This window comes from Botryllus schlosseri, chromosome 5, assembly GCF_051294905.1.
Source record: "Botryllus schlosseri isolate E-star chromosome 5, Bs_hap1, whole genome shotgun sequence".
Classification (NCBI taxonomy): Eukaryota; Metazoa; Chordata; class Ascidiacea; order Stolidobranchia; family Styelidae; genus Botryllus; species Botryllus schlosseri.
Window position 1 is genome coordinate 25,557,202 of NC_137240.1, and position 13,052 is coordinate 25,570,253.

The following is a 13,052-nucleotide window of genomic DNA, read 5'->3' on the forward strand; positions in this document are numbered from 1 at the left end:
TTATAGTGCGTTGAATTTAGAATATATTGCAGTCAATGAACATCTTTTAATATCATATGTTTGGAATTATTTCCCTATAGTCCTTCAAAGACATAGAGAAGTTGCATTGAATTACACTGGTCGAAACACACAAACAAAAAAATGATTTTGGAGATTCTGAAGGGCAGTGATTCCGACTATGACTGTATTTTTTTAAGAAGAGCTCTGGTTTTGGTTATAATTAGAGCGATTTTTTTGACCTGAAAAAAACGGATGATTTGACATAAAAAATCTATATTTTGGCATTTCTTGACCTTATAAAACCCAATTTTGACAAAATTTTGACCTCACGTGATGGGTATTTTCGATCATAATATTAGAATTATACTGCTCATCTTCGTTTCTTGTTGGAACTGTCGGTCCTACGAAGTAGTTTGGCCTGTAAAAACAATTTTGACTTTAAAACTGACAAAATTTTACATGAAAAAACTTCATTTTAACGGAATCTGGCTTTATGAAGATTTCCAGTAGTTACATCACGTATTGCGGTAGAAATAAATAATATTTGTTGTAGTACAACGCAGGATAAGTTCCTACATTCTCGGGTAGAAAGTGTCTGTCCTTACTCAGTAGCTTGCCAGGAATATCGAAAGAACGGTCAACAGCAGCAGTTTTTGGATGACAACACTGAAGTTGCGCGTATGCACTGCTTGTGACATACCACCGTGCTGCTTCATTCTGACAATGCTGTCTAAATCAAAATTATTCATCATGCACTTCTTGATGTAAGAACCATGCAATGCCCACGTAGTCTTGCTTCAGTTAGGATATTGCAGTACGTTGAGCATAACACCAAGTCAACCTATTTGTCTCGTTTGACCGTTTATGATTCACAGTGAGCGGAGAACGGGTCGTCTACAACGGTAGGCCTATAAAGCAGCCTACAAGCTGTAAAATGTCAAATGATAAGTTCACTGACAGTGCAAAATCTACGATACAAACGAAACGCAGGTTGCAAAAAAATGTTGACTTTGTAAACAATTTTGACAATTTTTTGACCTAACGCAACAATTTTGCCAAAATTTTGACTTATTTTGATATGTCAAAAATAAATCGCCTTGGGATAATCCATCGGGCTATTTTGACTAAAATCTCACATTTTCACTTCATGGGATTGATAAAAAACAGCTCACCCGTATTACAAAGTTCAAGAATTCAATCTACTTGTGCTTTACACACTGAAGAATATTGCAAATCGAAATGTAGCAATATCATTATATCTAGGGGCATTTAATTTATCCTGGTTGGTGAATTTCACGGATATCATGTACAGTACACACATAACTGCAATCATATAAATATATAAGTATCTACCTGAACAATCGGTTACCATTGCAATAATCAATCAGTTTTATGTCGACCACCTACGGTAAATTCATGCTAATCAATGGAATTGTTTCTTATACGATTTTCACTTTTAAGCAATTTAGCACAGTCTCTCGGAATATGCCAGCAATAGTCTGCCATGATATGTTCATCTCATCTGCCTTGATATTTTTGTTTTGTTGTCTTGGAGGAACCTTTCCCCTTGTTCTTCACTCTAATCATCAACATGATCACGAAATATGTCAAGATGACTGGCCAAAAAGTGAACTTTAATGCTCATGTTAGCTCCAAATTTTCCATATGCAGATAATTTTCGGACCAACTGTTCGTAGATGGGGAATTTGTGATCTGCCAGAAAGTTTTTTTTACTACATCCTTGAAGGAAATCCATACAGCGAGCATCTTGCTTAATACGTGTTTTCTAAATGTATCAGATTTAATGTTAAGCAGAGTCGATCAATCTTCAATGAGCAGTGAGTCTTGAATGTACAAGTTGGCGTCTGTAGCTGGATTTATTTTGACGCCACACTCCAATCCTAATGAGTACCGATTTCTGAAGCGTCGAATGCTATATGCTCAACTAAATCAGCATTAATTTGTATTCGACAAATCTGGCGTATCCGTCTTGTATTTGCCTACAATCAGGCCAATCGGATAATAATGTGAACTTGCGATTTGCTTGAAAAATAGTAAGATGCTGTAAGCGAGATTCGCAGTAGTAATTGTTTTTCCTATGCTCGAAGAATAGAGAGGTGAAACAGCAGCAACGAGGTAAATATATAGGCAATCGATCACGGACGGCGCAACTATTAAATTAACAAATCAAATCAAGCCGGACATTGGAGAAAAATGAAATACAACTACATAACAGTTGAATGCCCAAATGAATACGCTAGCGAACAAAAAATATATTATTTTAGTGGTATGTTTTATTTAAAAAAAATCGGTAACTTTAGAAACTGCCAAATGTGAACAGAAGTATCAGTAACATGCATATTGAAAATGTCTTTTAAGCCAATGCATTACTTATTCGGGACCAGATACTCCTCTATGTCTATTTGCTATTGTAGCATCCCATTACTTCAGGAACAGCACATTGAAAACACTCGATTTTGGACAGCATAATTTATTGAGCTGCTGCCTATATACGGTATGATGCTGTACTGTTAATCTCTGCCGTTATGAGTGATTTTCTCAGCTTTCTGCAAACTGTACAGCATCACACAGTAAACCAGTCGATGGGAGTGTAACAGTAGAATCATTACTCTGATAAGCTGCAGTTTCTTTGTATTGTTAACCACATGTAGAGTGTCGAGTGCTCCCTTCAGTTATCACAAGACATCAATATCTCATTTTATAGCTATGTAGCTATAGCGTAGTTCTATAGTTGTGTAAGGTGCTTTGATACCTTACCAAATGTACTTTGATAGTTACTAAATGTACTCTGAGTAGAGCCCGACCGATTATCGGCTCGCCGATAATATCGAGTCGATATCACGCTTGGAGAGAAATATCGGTATCGGCCATTTTGGTGACGTCACAGCATGGTGGCAGGGAGTCAAGAGAAGTCGATGAAAGACGTGAGGACGGTCAATTATAAAAATAAATGGCCAAGCTGCATATAGTGCATACTGCAATACTGCATACAGGTCAGTAGGCGTGTCTATCTGAATATTATAGATAACTGACCACCGTTATGCCCCACTGACTTCGTGGGAATCCCCCTGCAGTAATCGAACACCAAAGTCACTCAACTATGACTTTGATCGATCACCAAAGACAGAGAGCAGCTGGATGGATAGTTGTCTGCAGAAGATTTCAATCAGTAAGAGAAATGAGAACTTCAATCATGCTCGTAATGATAGAGAAAAGCGTCGCGTCGAAACATTTCCCGGTTCGGTACCAACAGAGCTAATTATAACAGTAATGTATCAAGTCGTCTGACTGAGGCCTGCGGCTGCGGGGCCATCATGATAGGAAATATGCGAGCATAGAGGGGAAGAAAATGAAGCAAACGTGGAATAAAGCCAGTAATTGATACGAAAATTTTTGATTCCATGATGACATTGGTCAATTCTGACAAAAGAGTGTAAAATATTGATCAATTGATTGTTGAAATGCTGGTCAAAGGCCCATGGGGGATGGGTGGAGCAGTTGCAGACGTGGACAATTTGAGCTGTTTTGCACATTCTCATCAGCTATTTGTTAATGATGTGCTGAAGGCTCCAGGTGCATTGTCAGAAGAATATCAATATTTGGTTAAACCATTGAAGGAAAGATCCCTTGCAAGGGAGCGGTGGAACCGAAATGAAGAAAGATTTCCTGCTGTGCCACTAACTATGCTACCAAGTGAAAGACTGCTCACTGTGTTTAGTACTATATACATCAGCTATGGAAGACCACAGAAGTTCACTCCTTGGAGAAAGGGCCGAGAAATTGTGCTTCGTGAACTGTAATCTGCAACTGCTGGATTGGTGCTTTTGATACATTTTTATAGTTCCTTGATCATTTATTTCATGTTCAAGCATATCAATGGCTGTAAAGTTGTTGAAAGAAATGCTCTGAGGTGTTAAATATGGGCCTTGAGCTAGATTCCACATCTTTTGAATATCGGCTGAATATATCGGGGTTATCGGTGGAGGTACTGGATATCGATCTTATCGGTATCGGCTCAGAAATCCAATATCGGTCGGGCTCTAACTTTGAGCGTTACTAAAAGTAGTGCTTGTGCTGTGGCGTCAGCTGTTTTTGTTTACTGCTAATATCGCCTAATGTTTGCTTGATCTTCACATGAAACATGATTGCCGTTTACAAGGCTCACTGTGTTAACGATTGCGTGTTTAGCGATATCGCTTCAGAACTAGACGAATACGGTATGCACATGCTTGAAGACAGGTGTGGACTCGTCAAAGTTGTAGAAAAAAAAGAATTTTCCCCACAGGTCAAAATTTGGTTAGCATGTTTTTAAACTAAAATATGGAACATCTCAAAAAGTAGAGTCAATTCGGAAAAACGAATGTCAATTTTGGATTCAGCAACATGTAAGTAGCCTCAAACCGTTGTAACTTTCTTGGCACCAAAATGTGTGTTGACCAGTGTTATCTAAAAACATGACTCGTCAGAACATACGCAGTAACACCGCAAGGCAGTTGCTGAAGCGTATGCAAAGGTAACATGGTTATGATGCGGTCAACATTATGTGTCCTGAAGTTAAGCCAAACTAGCATCAGCAAATCTATAAACATATTGCTGCACAGAGATTCTAATACCCTGGTCTAAGAATCAGCACGGCAGACCTTCATGCCTAAATTTGACAAATTGGTTGTTGAGGAAGACCATTTGCGAAACCTCTTCAATGTTTCTGACGCGTGTGTGTTATCATCAAATCCACATTTGATTTGTTTTATATAAATATAATCCAATAAAATCCAATATAATATTGTGTTTGCCTTACAGGGTAATTCTAATTTCACTTTACTTTATTGCAGAGGTCGCCAACTCAAAACGGGTCGCGCTACGTCAGTACAACGCTGCATGTGCCCTCCATAATATAGGCGACGGGCATGGTTACCATAAAAGAAATTATATTTTATTGAAGAAATACAAATAAAACAAAAAATATCACGATCATCACTTTCATTCTATTTTGAACTATGAGCCGCGCACGATACCTGACAAGACTCTTCAGCAACGGAAGCAGGGCTGGCCAACCATTTTGCTATTCACGGCCGCATTTCAATTACTCATGTAGCCTACGGCCGCATTCCTGCATAGTTGTAATGAAATAACTGGAGGCCAAATACCCACGGTAAACTTTCCATGTTCATTGCTGATGAACTCCGGACTAATCTATTTCATCATATCGGCTTACTCTGCGCACTAAAATCGCGAGTAGTCAAGTTATGAATAGCCGCAGCGATGCGCTTTCTAGTCGCTCACAGCGCAAAATTTTTTTCATATTCATGACTGAAATTCTTCGATATTATTAGTATAGTTTCACATATTACTATCAAATATTTATTCTTTATCAGTCCGTGTGATCAGATTCGCCGATATAGAGTTGATGCAGGGTATGCCTTCGAAAATTTAGGGAAGTTATTGATGCTGTTCTGCATCTTTGGGTGCGCGAATTGTTATTAGTCCCCTTTGTTGCATGTTATTATTTCTTGACCTCCCACTAGGATTGTCAATATAGTGGAAAGACATTAGATTCGTCCAAACGTAGGCCTACGAGAAATAAATTTCCTTTGTGATGAGGAGAACACGATTGCATATTGGTGTTTCTTTATGGGGCGCATCATTTTCCTCTGCTGTTAGCATCTTTACGATGGGGCTCAGATTACAAAGAACATTACTATAAAAAATCGAAAATCAACTCGCATTGAACCGCGCCTGGCGCGAAGAATATTTCAATTCAAACCTCTAATTAATTGGGGAGTCAATATGCGTAAATTCAATTTGCACATTGACGGCCACCCACACATCCAAATCGAATTAACTGTCGACGGCAGTATAAGTTTCCTTTTACGGCCGCAGATTGGCCACCCCTGGACTGAAGAATCGATATTGGGGTTAGCTAGACACGGTACTTGCTGGAAAACTATCTCCTCGTGATGCTTGGTATTTCGAGGAGCCCGAAGTCGTTTTCTTAGAATCCTGGCAATGGTGGGCCAATGCACGTCAAAGCAATATGGCCATTCATATCAGCAAATTCTTCCTCCATGAAATTATAGTACCATCGCAGAAGCCGTGTCAGCTAGTGAGGGATAGTAATATTGGACACAGGAGAATAGCTTACTCTGAACAGCAGCAACAATAATTATGTTTAAACTGAAATTAATTCCAGCATCTTGAAATGCATTACTAAGCGTTCTTCGAAATTTCAGATCAGCTCGTGGGCTTCATGCGGCCCGCGGGGCGCGTGTTGGTGACCCTTGCTTTATTGAATGTTTTACTCTGGTGTTACATGTGGAATTCAGTCCTCGAGCTTTAAAGTTGGCCCACCCGTGATCGAGGTTCCAGGAAAGTGGTTCCCAAAGTGGGCGATACGATAAAGAATATTTTTGATCTATTTAAATTCAAACTGCTATTTCTGCATTCGTAGATTACGGGAGATTGATCGCGATTGTAAACAACCATACTCGGCAAGAAACGGCAAGTGGGATTTGCGAAGACTTCAAGAATGAAAATCTTCAGGAGCCAGATTTTGAAGTGTTCCCGCAGATGAGACAAGTTAATGTTGATGATTATTACAAAGGCCGTCACCAGATAGCAAATCTTTCAGATGTTGAAATCCATCGCGAATCAAGGGAAACATATGCACGAAATCAGTTGAAAGAAGAAGTCGGATTTTACCATCAACGCGGCAATGAAGGTGAATCGATCACAATGAAAGAGTTAATCGGATCGATTTCAAAAACGGATAAGTTAACTCCAGATGACGAAGTTGGTATCACTGCTATCGTCGCATCTGCAGGATCAGGCAAAACAACTCTCACGCGCAGAATAGCTCGAAAGGCGCTTGAAATTGATTCTGCAAAAGATAAAGGTCAAGGTATTTCAGTCACCGAACCGAGAGGAAAAATGATTCATTACATTGAGTTGAAGGACGTGAAAAAAGAAGATTCCATCAAAGCATCCAATTTCCTATTCGGTGGTCTTTTCGAACTTGAACACGAAGAGAACCAAGCATTCAATTGGTTAGTCGAACATCAATCTGATGCAGTTCTCATTTTTGACGGTCTTGATCAAGCAAGTTGGAATTTCGAGGAGGATAGCGTCCGAAAGCTAAAACCTTATCAGAAAGCAAGTACATCTACCATCATGTACAATATCATGGCTCGCAACATCCTTCGTCACGTAAAAATATTTGTGGCTTCACGCGAATTCAAAATCTCGGAGTTACCCGCACTGGCTCGACCTCAGTATATAATCACACTGACTGGTTTCACACTACAAGACGCCCATAAATTGTTCACCTATTTAATCAAAGAAAAAATTGGAGAGGAAGTTTGGAAAACAATTGAAACAATATCACCGCGATTACTTCAGCTAGTATCGGTGCCAATTTTCCTGATTCTTGTAGCGGTTGTGATGGGAAGGGATCCAAATCGACCTCCCCCATCTACAGTGACAGAGCTGTATAATAGGATCATATCAGTGCTTCAGAGCGTGGATAACATCCGAAATCGTAAGCAAATCTTGTCGATCATCAAAAAATTAAAGGCATTGGCGTTTTATGGAATGGAAGATGGAAGAGTCGTGTTCGACGATTCCGATTTAAAGCGTTTCGAAGTATCTGCAACAGAAGTTCAGGATTTGATGACGAAACTCCCAGGCAATAATATCCTCAGCCGTCATTTGATGGAAGGCGACTTCAGATATCTTTTCTGTCATCAAAGCATGCAGGAATTTCTGGCAGCTAGTTTTGTCTCGGAAATGGATCTCGAAGTGTTTGCCCGCTTCAATGAAATTCATCTGCACGAGAAACGATGGTCAGTGGTTAGAAGATTCGTCACCGGCATTGTGTACATGAAATCTCCTTGTGACCTTCACACGAGTAAGTAATCGGACTTTTCTAAGCACATTTTGCCGCACCACCGACGGATTCAAGTGGGGATAGTGCGAAAGTGAGGTTCACGTTCGCGTTCTGTGTGTTAACGTCAGAAATTTAGAGGTTCACGTTCACAAATGAACCTTGGTAGGTTCTGCACTGTGGACCTTTATAAATATATTACAATTTTCACTGCAATATGACATCTTTGGTTGAGATTTATTGCATTTCAACTGCGGGCCACTCTATGCATGGCGCTGGCAGCATAAAAAAATCAACTCCAAACGAGCATGTACCTTGACAATCTGAAAAATTGTAATTGCTTTGTTATAAAAGTTTGCTCGGAATATCCAGCTTTCCGTTTGTGAATATTTAGTGACTCTCTGCTATGAGCTTGACCCGCAATGACACAGCATCAAGAGCGACATACGCTACATATAGTCAACGAGTGATGCTTATTCCACAAATCAATGGAATTGACATTGTTGTCTGATGTAAAAAAATCAAGCAAGTGTACGGGGTCAATCTTGACTTCATATGCTTATTGTATCATAAAAACAAAATCCGTGTGATTGTAGTGTTGTCTACTGCTGTATAACTTGTGGGGTAATATCAGTAGCAAGTATAAAAACCCGTTTTACTCTCTGCTCAATATCAACAATATCAACCTCGCAATACGCAGACGCAGAATACATTGTCCGGTCTGGCCTATAGACCGTTAAGGCGTAAGTTTACATTCCCTGGCAAGTCGTCGTCGAAATTGTTGGCAGAGCGACGGAAGATATTGATTTTTTTTGATATTAATATATCATTTGATTGCTCCAGTTGATACATTTGGTGACGTTTAAAACGTCAATATGTACTTCAGTATTGTGACATTATGTGGCCTGAGTCGTCGCTAGGTATCATGTACATTAATATTGGCTTTCACTTCACTGAAATGTAGGGTTGGAACTAGCAATATGGCGTCACTTGACGTCATGAGGTTCACGTTCGCGTTCACACAGACCTTTCAAAAAGGTTCCCATTCACACGAACCTGAACCTTTCAGAGGTTCTAATCATCCCTAAATTCAAGTCGTCGATCGATTTAGCGAAATAGTCTGAACATCACAATAACATTAACTGATAAGTAAGGCAAGTGTTTGTTGCAGTCAAATCCGTGGAAAGTTGCATTTAGTTTTTCACAGAAGTTGCACTAAGAAGTTGCATTTATTTTTCACAAAAGTTGCCCTAAAAAGTTTCATTTATGAACAGGTTCCTTGTGATTATTATGGCATGAGATACTCAAATGTAGCAAATGTAGCAAAACTCAGTGTTAGCGACTTCAATAAAATCAATAGCCTGAAGAAATTGATAATTTTCGGTGGCCTAGCCTGAATGTATGTCAAATCAGAAGGGACCTCAAATTTAAATGACAGTGAAATAATCAAGCGATCTATTTACATATAGTGCCAAATATTACCAGTAAAAAGCTAGTTGCATTAAAATCGAAAAAAACTTGCACAAAGTTCCATGAAATATCGAAAACACTTTCAAAAAGTTTCATCAAAAATCAAATAAGTTGCAAAAAGTTGCATGAAAAAAATTAAGAAAAGTTGCAAAAAGTTGCAATATAAGATTCTTCCAAACAGCTTAAAACACTATACTACATAAATTCTGAGTATTTAGGAAGCTGTCGGAAGCTGTAACAAGTTGCAAAAGTTGCAAAAACTTGTCCTACTGATAAGTTAGACAGAGTTAGTATTGTAGTATACATGTGAACCTCTCGACGCAACCGCAACTTGAATATTGAGTTGCAGGTCCCAGGTCACGAGTCTATATAAGTCACGGGGCGCAATGCACACCGCTGTCGATTGAGCACTCGGTTGAGTCGAAAAGCGGCGACTGGTAAAATATGCCTAACGTGATTGACAACAATGTTTGTCCTTCTTCTTAGTGCGTGATACAGCGACGTAAATATAACGATACTGCTTATTGCCTGACAGTCTCAGATCAGAGAGAAAAAAAAAACTCTCCATCGGTCGATTCGTTCGCAACTCGAGAAAAAGACTAAATGGAAGAACAGATACATTCGGATGGAACTATACACAACAATTTATGAATCTGACGACGACGAGATGATGAAACCTCTTTCCGTGATCGATGCATCTTTCATTTCATTAAGTCGTGATGAAGCTCATATCATTGGATCGCTGGCAGCAAGGAGCCAATGCCTCTACTCTTTGGATTTGGTAGGATGCGATATCAACGACGAGATTTTGGGGATTATCATAAGATGTCTGAAGGATCGCATAAACGTGAGATTTAGCTTGAATGACACTGTATTAAAATGGTTGCTTTTGTAAGAAATATACATATAGCTTCTCTTTAAATTTAAGAAAGCGATACCTCCTCCATTTCGCATTGTGGTCCCCGTATAATTTTACTGATCGCAGATATCAAATTGCCAAGAAATGGGTTTGAGGGGACGCATGAAATTTTTTTTTTTAATTTGCTATATTCCAGCGAATGCGGTTGGTTAAGCACAAATACAGGCCTATAATTTCGGCGGCTCGCAAGATCCCTATTGCATTGGTTGAACGTATATCTGTGCAGTGTTATACGTTACAATTTTCGTGTTCATTTTTTCGTTTCCTCCTATGGTTCCATTGGAAGGGGCACCAATTGATATTTCATCGATCCTCAATTAAGATTTGAATCAGAATTTTATTACTAATTGTAATCTCATAGCTTCCTGAGCATGCATATGTGTCGTAAAAACAAGCACTTCCAACAAAACCATGTCAAGTCCATTTTATTGAATCTACGTGGAACGCAAGCATTTTATAATTTTTCTAGGGTGCTGAGACTTCAGAAAATTCGATGTCGGATCACACGTGAAACTAACTAAAATAATTGGTTTCAATTATCAATATATCTTGTCAAATATATTCGTGTGCAAATTCAGCATATGACTATTCAAGTGTTTTTCTCTTCTTTAGGCCCAGTTGAGCTTAACTTAAATGGGCAAGATCCTAAGCTAAGTTAGAAACCCGTTTTAAGTCCCGCACACCAATAAAAATTCACCCTTATCCTCGGTTCGTATAATTTATCATGTGCTATTGCAGTTGGCACGACTCTGCTATAGCCGATGTCGTAAATCTTTGACTAGATCTGGATACGTGATAAGCCTGTTTGGGATTGGTCCTAGACTTGTACTTTTCCGACCGAACGTACAAAGTTACTTTCAAAGAGTGTTCAATAAGAATTTTATTCAATCGAGTACTTTGGGCATGTCTTGATGGGCTCAGAAAGTGTAGTAGAACAGTGACTCTCAGACTCGACTCAGACTCAGAAACGGTCCATTCACAATTTTAAATGACTCACCGTCTTGTACAAAATCACCACAAAACTACGCTTTTGATTTTATGGTGTCAATACTGTCAATATGACAGGTTTAGCCTATTTTTTGCGATCAGCTTGTGGGCCAACTCGGAACGCAACTCTGATATCGTGAATCACATCCAACTCCAGAAAACAGTGGTCTTTGCCCTCATGTTTCGACTACATTGGTCATTTTACACCCAGCCGATACTCATTATTTTTTATTCCGTATTTACCGACTTGTAGCACGGTCCACTTTTAGGCTTTTTATAAGGCACCGCTTATGCGGATCACGCGGTGAGAAGAAGCCTAGATAAACCTCCAGCACTTAGGCAGCAATTCTGGAGTCGACCTCGGGCGGACTCAAACACGCAATCCATCGGTGTTGCAGCTGGGGATCATACCACTACGATCGCGCCACAACCCCACGGGTAATTTCATCACTACCCTTTATTCATCCAATTGACACACGGTATCACGCGATTCGCGCATGAGGCGAAACAGCTCATAGCAAATGTAGGACTTATTTATATGTTTCTATCGGCTTAGTAAGCAGCAACCCGACTAATTTAAAGTAAAAATTCGTTTTCAACCCAGGGAGCATTTGTACCGCGCGGGGATAGGATTATGACTATTCGGTGCCCGCTATTTCGGTGTCTTAACATATCAATATCGAAAATTCCGGCCAGCATTCGGTAATTTTGGGGCACGCCTGTATCGCCAGTGATATGTTCGCCGATTATGCACACGCTGGGTGCGCAACCCTAGATTATAGTATTTCAACGGCCTCAAACGATGCTCTCATAATCGCGAATACAAGTAGATTTATTTTTGTAAAACTATGCGTATTTTGTGCGCGAGAGGGTCTTAGCACAGTAAAATCAAAATATGGATTTTGACACTAAAGCGCGCGAAGCGCGACTAAAGTTTAAACTTTAATAATTCTGCTCCAAAATACTTTATGTTGATTAACGAGATATATAATGTCGGGACACCAATGAATTTGCTTCAAAAATAGGTAGCCTGAATTTTTTTGTATTCCAACGATTCGTTTTCTCGGGATCGTTTGAACTTTGTTGGAACGGATTTTGCGGTCCTACAAAAGTGTCTCCCAGACCCCAAAACGTAAGCGGACCCCAGCTTGATAACCGTTGTAGTAGAGAGTACTTGATTGTACCCGACGTTGCGACTTTGGCGTTGTAAGCAAGTTAAAATCAAATCTTCGCTTCTTAAACTCAAAAGATTTAATAAAAACGGCATATGACATGACCTTATAAGGCAATACCTAGATTTCCCATAACTCGGTGCCTTACTACACACTCTCTACCGCTGCTTAATCTTAACTGATGATACCAGATTGCGAACCCCGATTTGAGAGCCCCTGCGTAGAGGTCTACCTACTTTAAACCCGGTTGAATAGCCCTTTTGTAGTCTATATGTAAGATCCTATGACAGAAACGTAAAAAGATTACGGATCAGTTACTTTGTATCTCCACGCCGATGATTTGGTTTATGAACGACTTTCACGCTTAGATCTCCAAATTTCAAAATATATTTCCATTGTTCCAGGTGAAGGAATTGAATTTGTATGCTAACAAATTCTCAGCAACAGCGCTACGTTCTCTTCTTGGACATGATCAGATTGAATCACTATCTGGAAAATTGGATTGGAATGTGAGTTCGGTGCTTTATTATAATTTCGTTCTAATACATTTACCTGTTTGGCGGCGTTTTTACGACTGGCGTCCTTCCAGCCGCGGCCCAACCAA

At 39.5% G+C, this 13,052-nt stretch overlaps 2 protein-coding genes across 3 annotated transcripts in view; both read left to right on the forward strand.

Moving 5' to 3' along the window:
• LOC145439505 (exocyst complex component 2-like) overlaps positions 1 to 13,052 on the forward strand; it is a 276,760-nt gene that overhangs the window by 141,349 nt on the left and 122,359 nt on the right. The window lies entirely within an intron of this gene.
• Positions 1 to 13,052, forward strand: part of LOC145439507 (NACHT, LRR and PYD domains-containing protein 1b allele 2-like) — a 41,516-nt gene that overhangs the window by 5,251 nt on the left and 23,213 nt on the right. The window contains exons 1-3 of one of the 2 annotated variants that reach the window (XM_080316987.1): positions 7,789 to 7,924; positions 9,906 to 10,217; positions 12,853 to 12,957. In XM_080316987.1, coding sequence (XP_080173113.1) covers positions 9,996 to 10,217; positions 12,853 to 12,957 — 327 coding nt within the window. In that variant the 5' untranslated portion in view covers positions 7,789 to 7,924; positions 9,906 to 9,995. Of the gene's footprint in view, positions 1 to 6,469; positions 7,925 to 9,905; positions 10,218 to 12,852; positions 12,958 to 13,052 lie in introns of those variants that run through there. The other variant, XM_080316986.1, reaches the window with a different exon arrangement.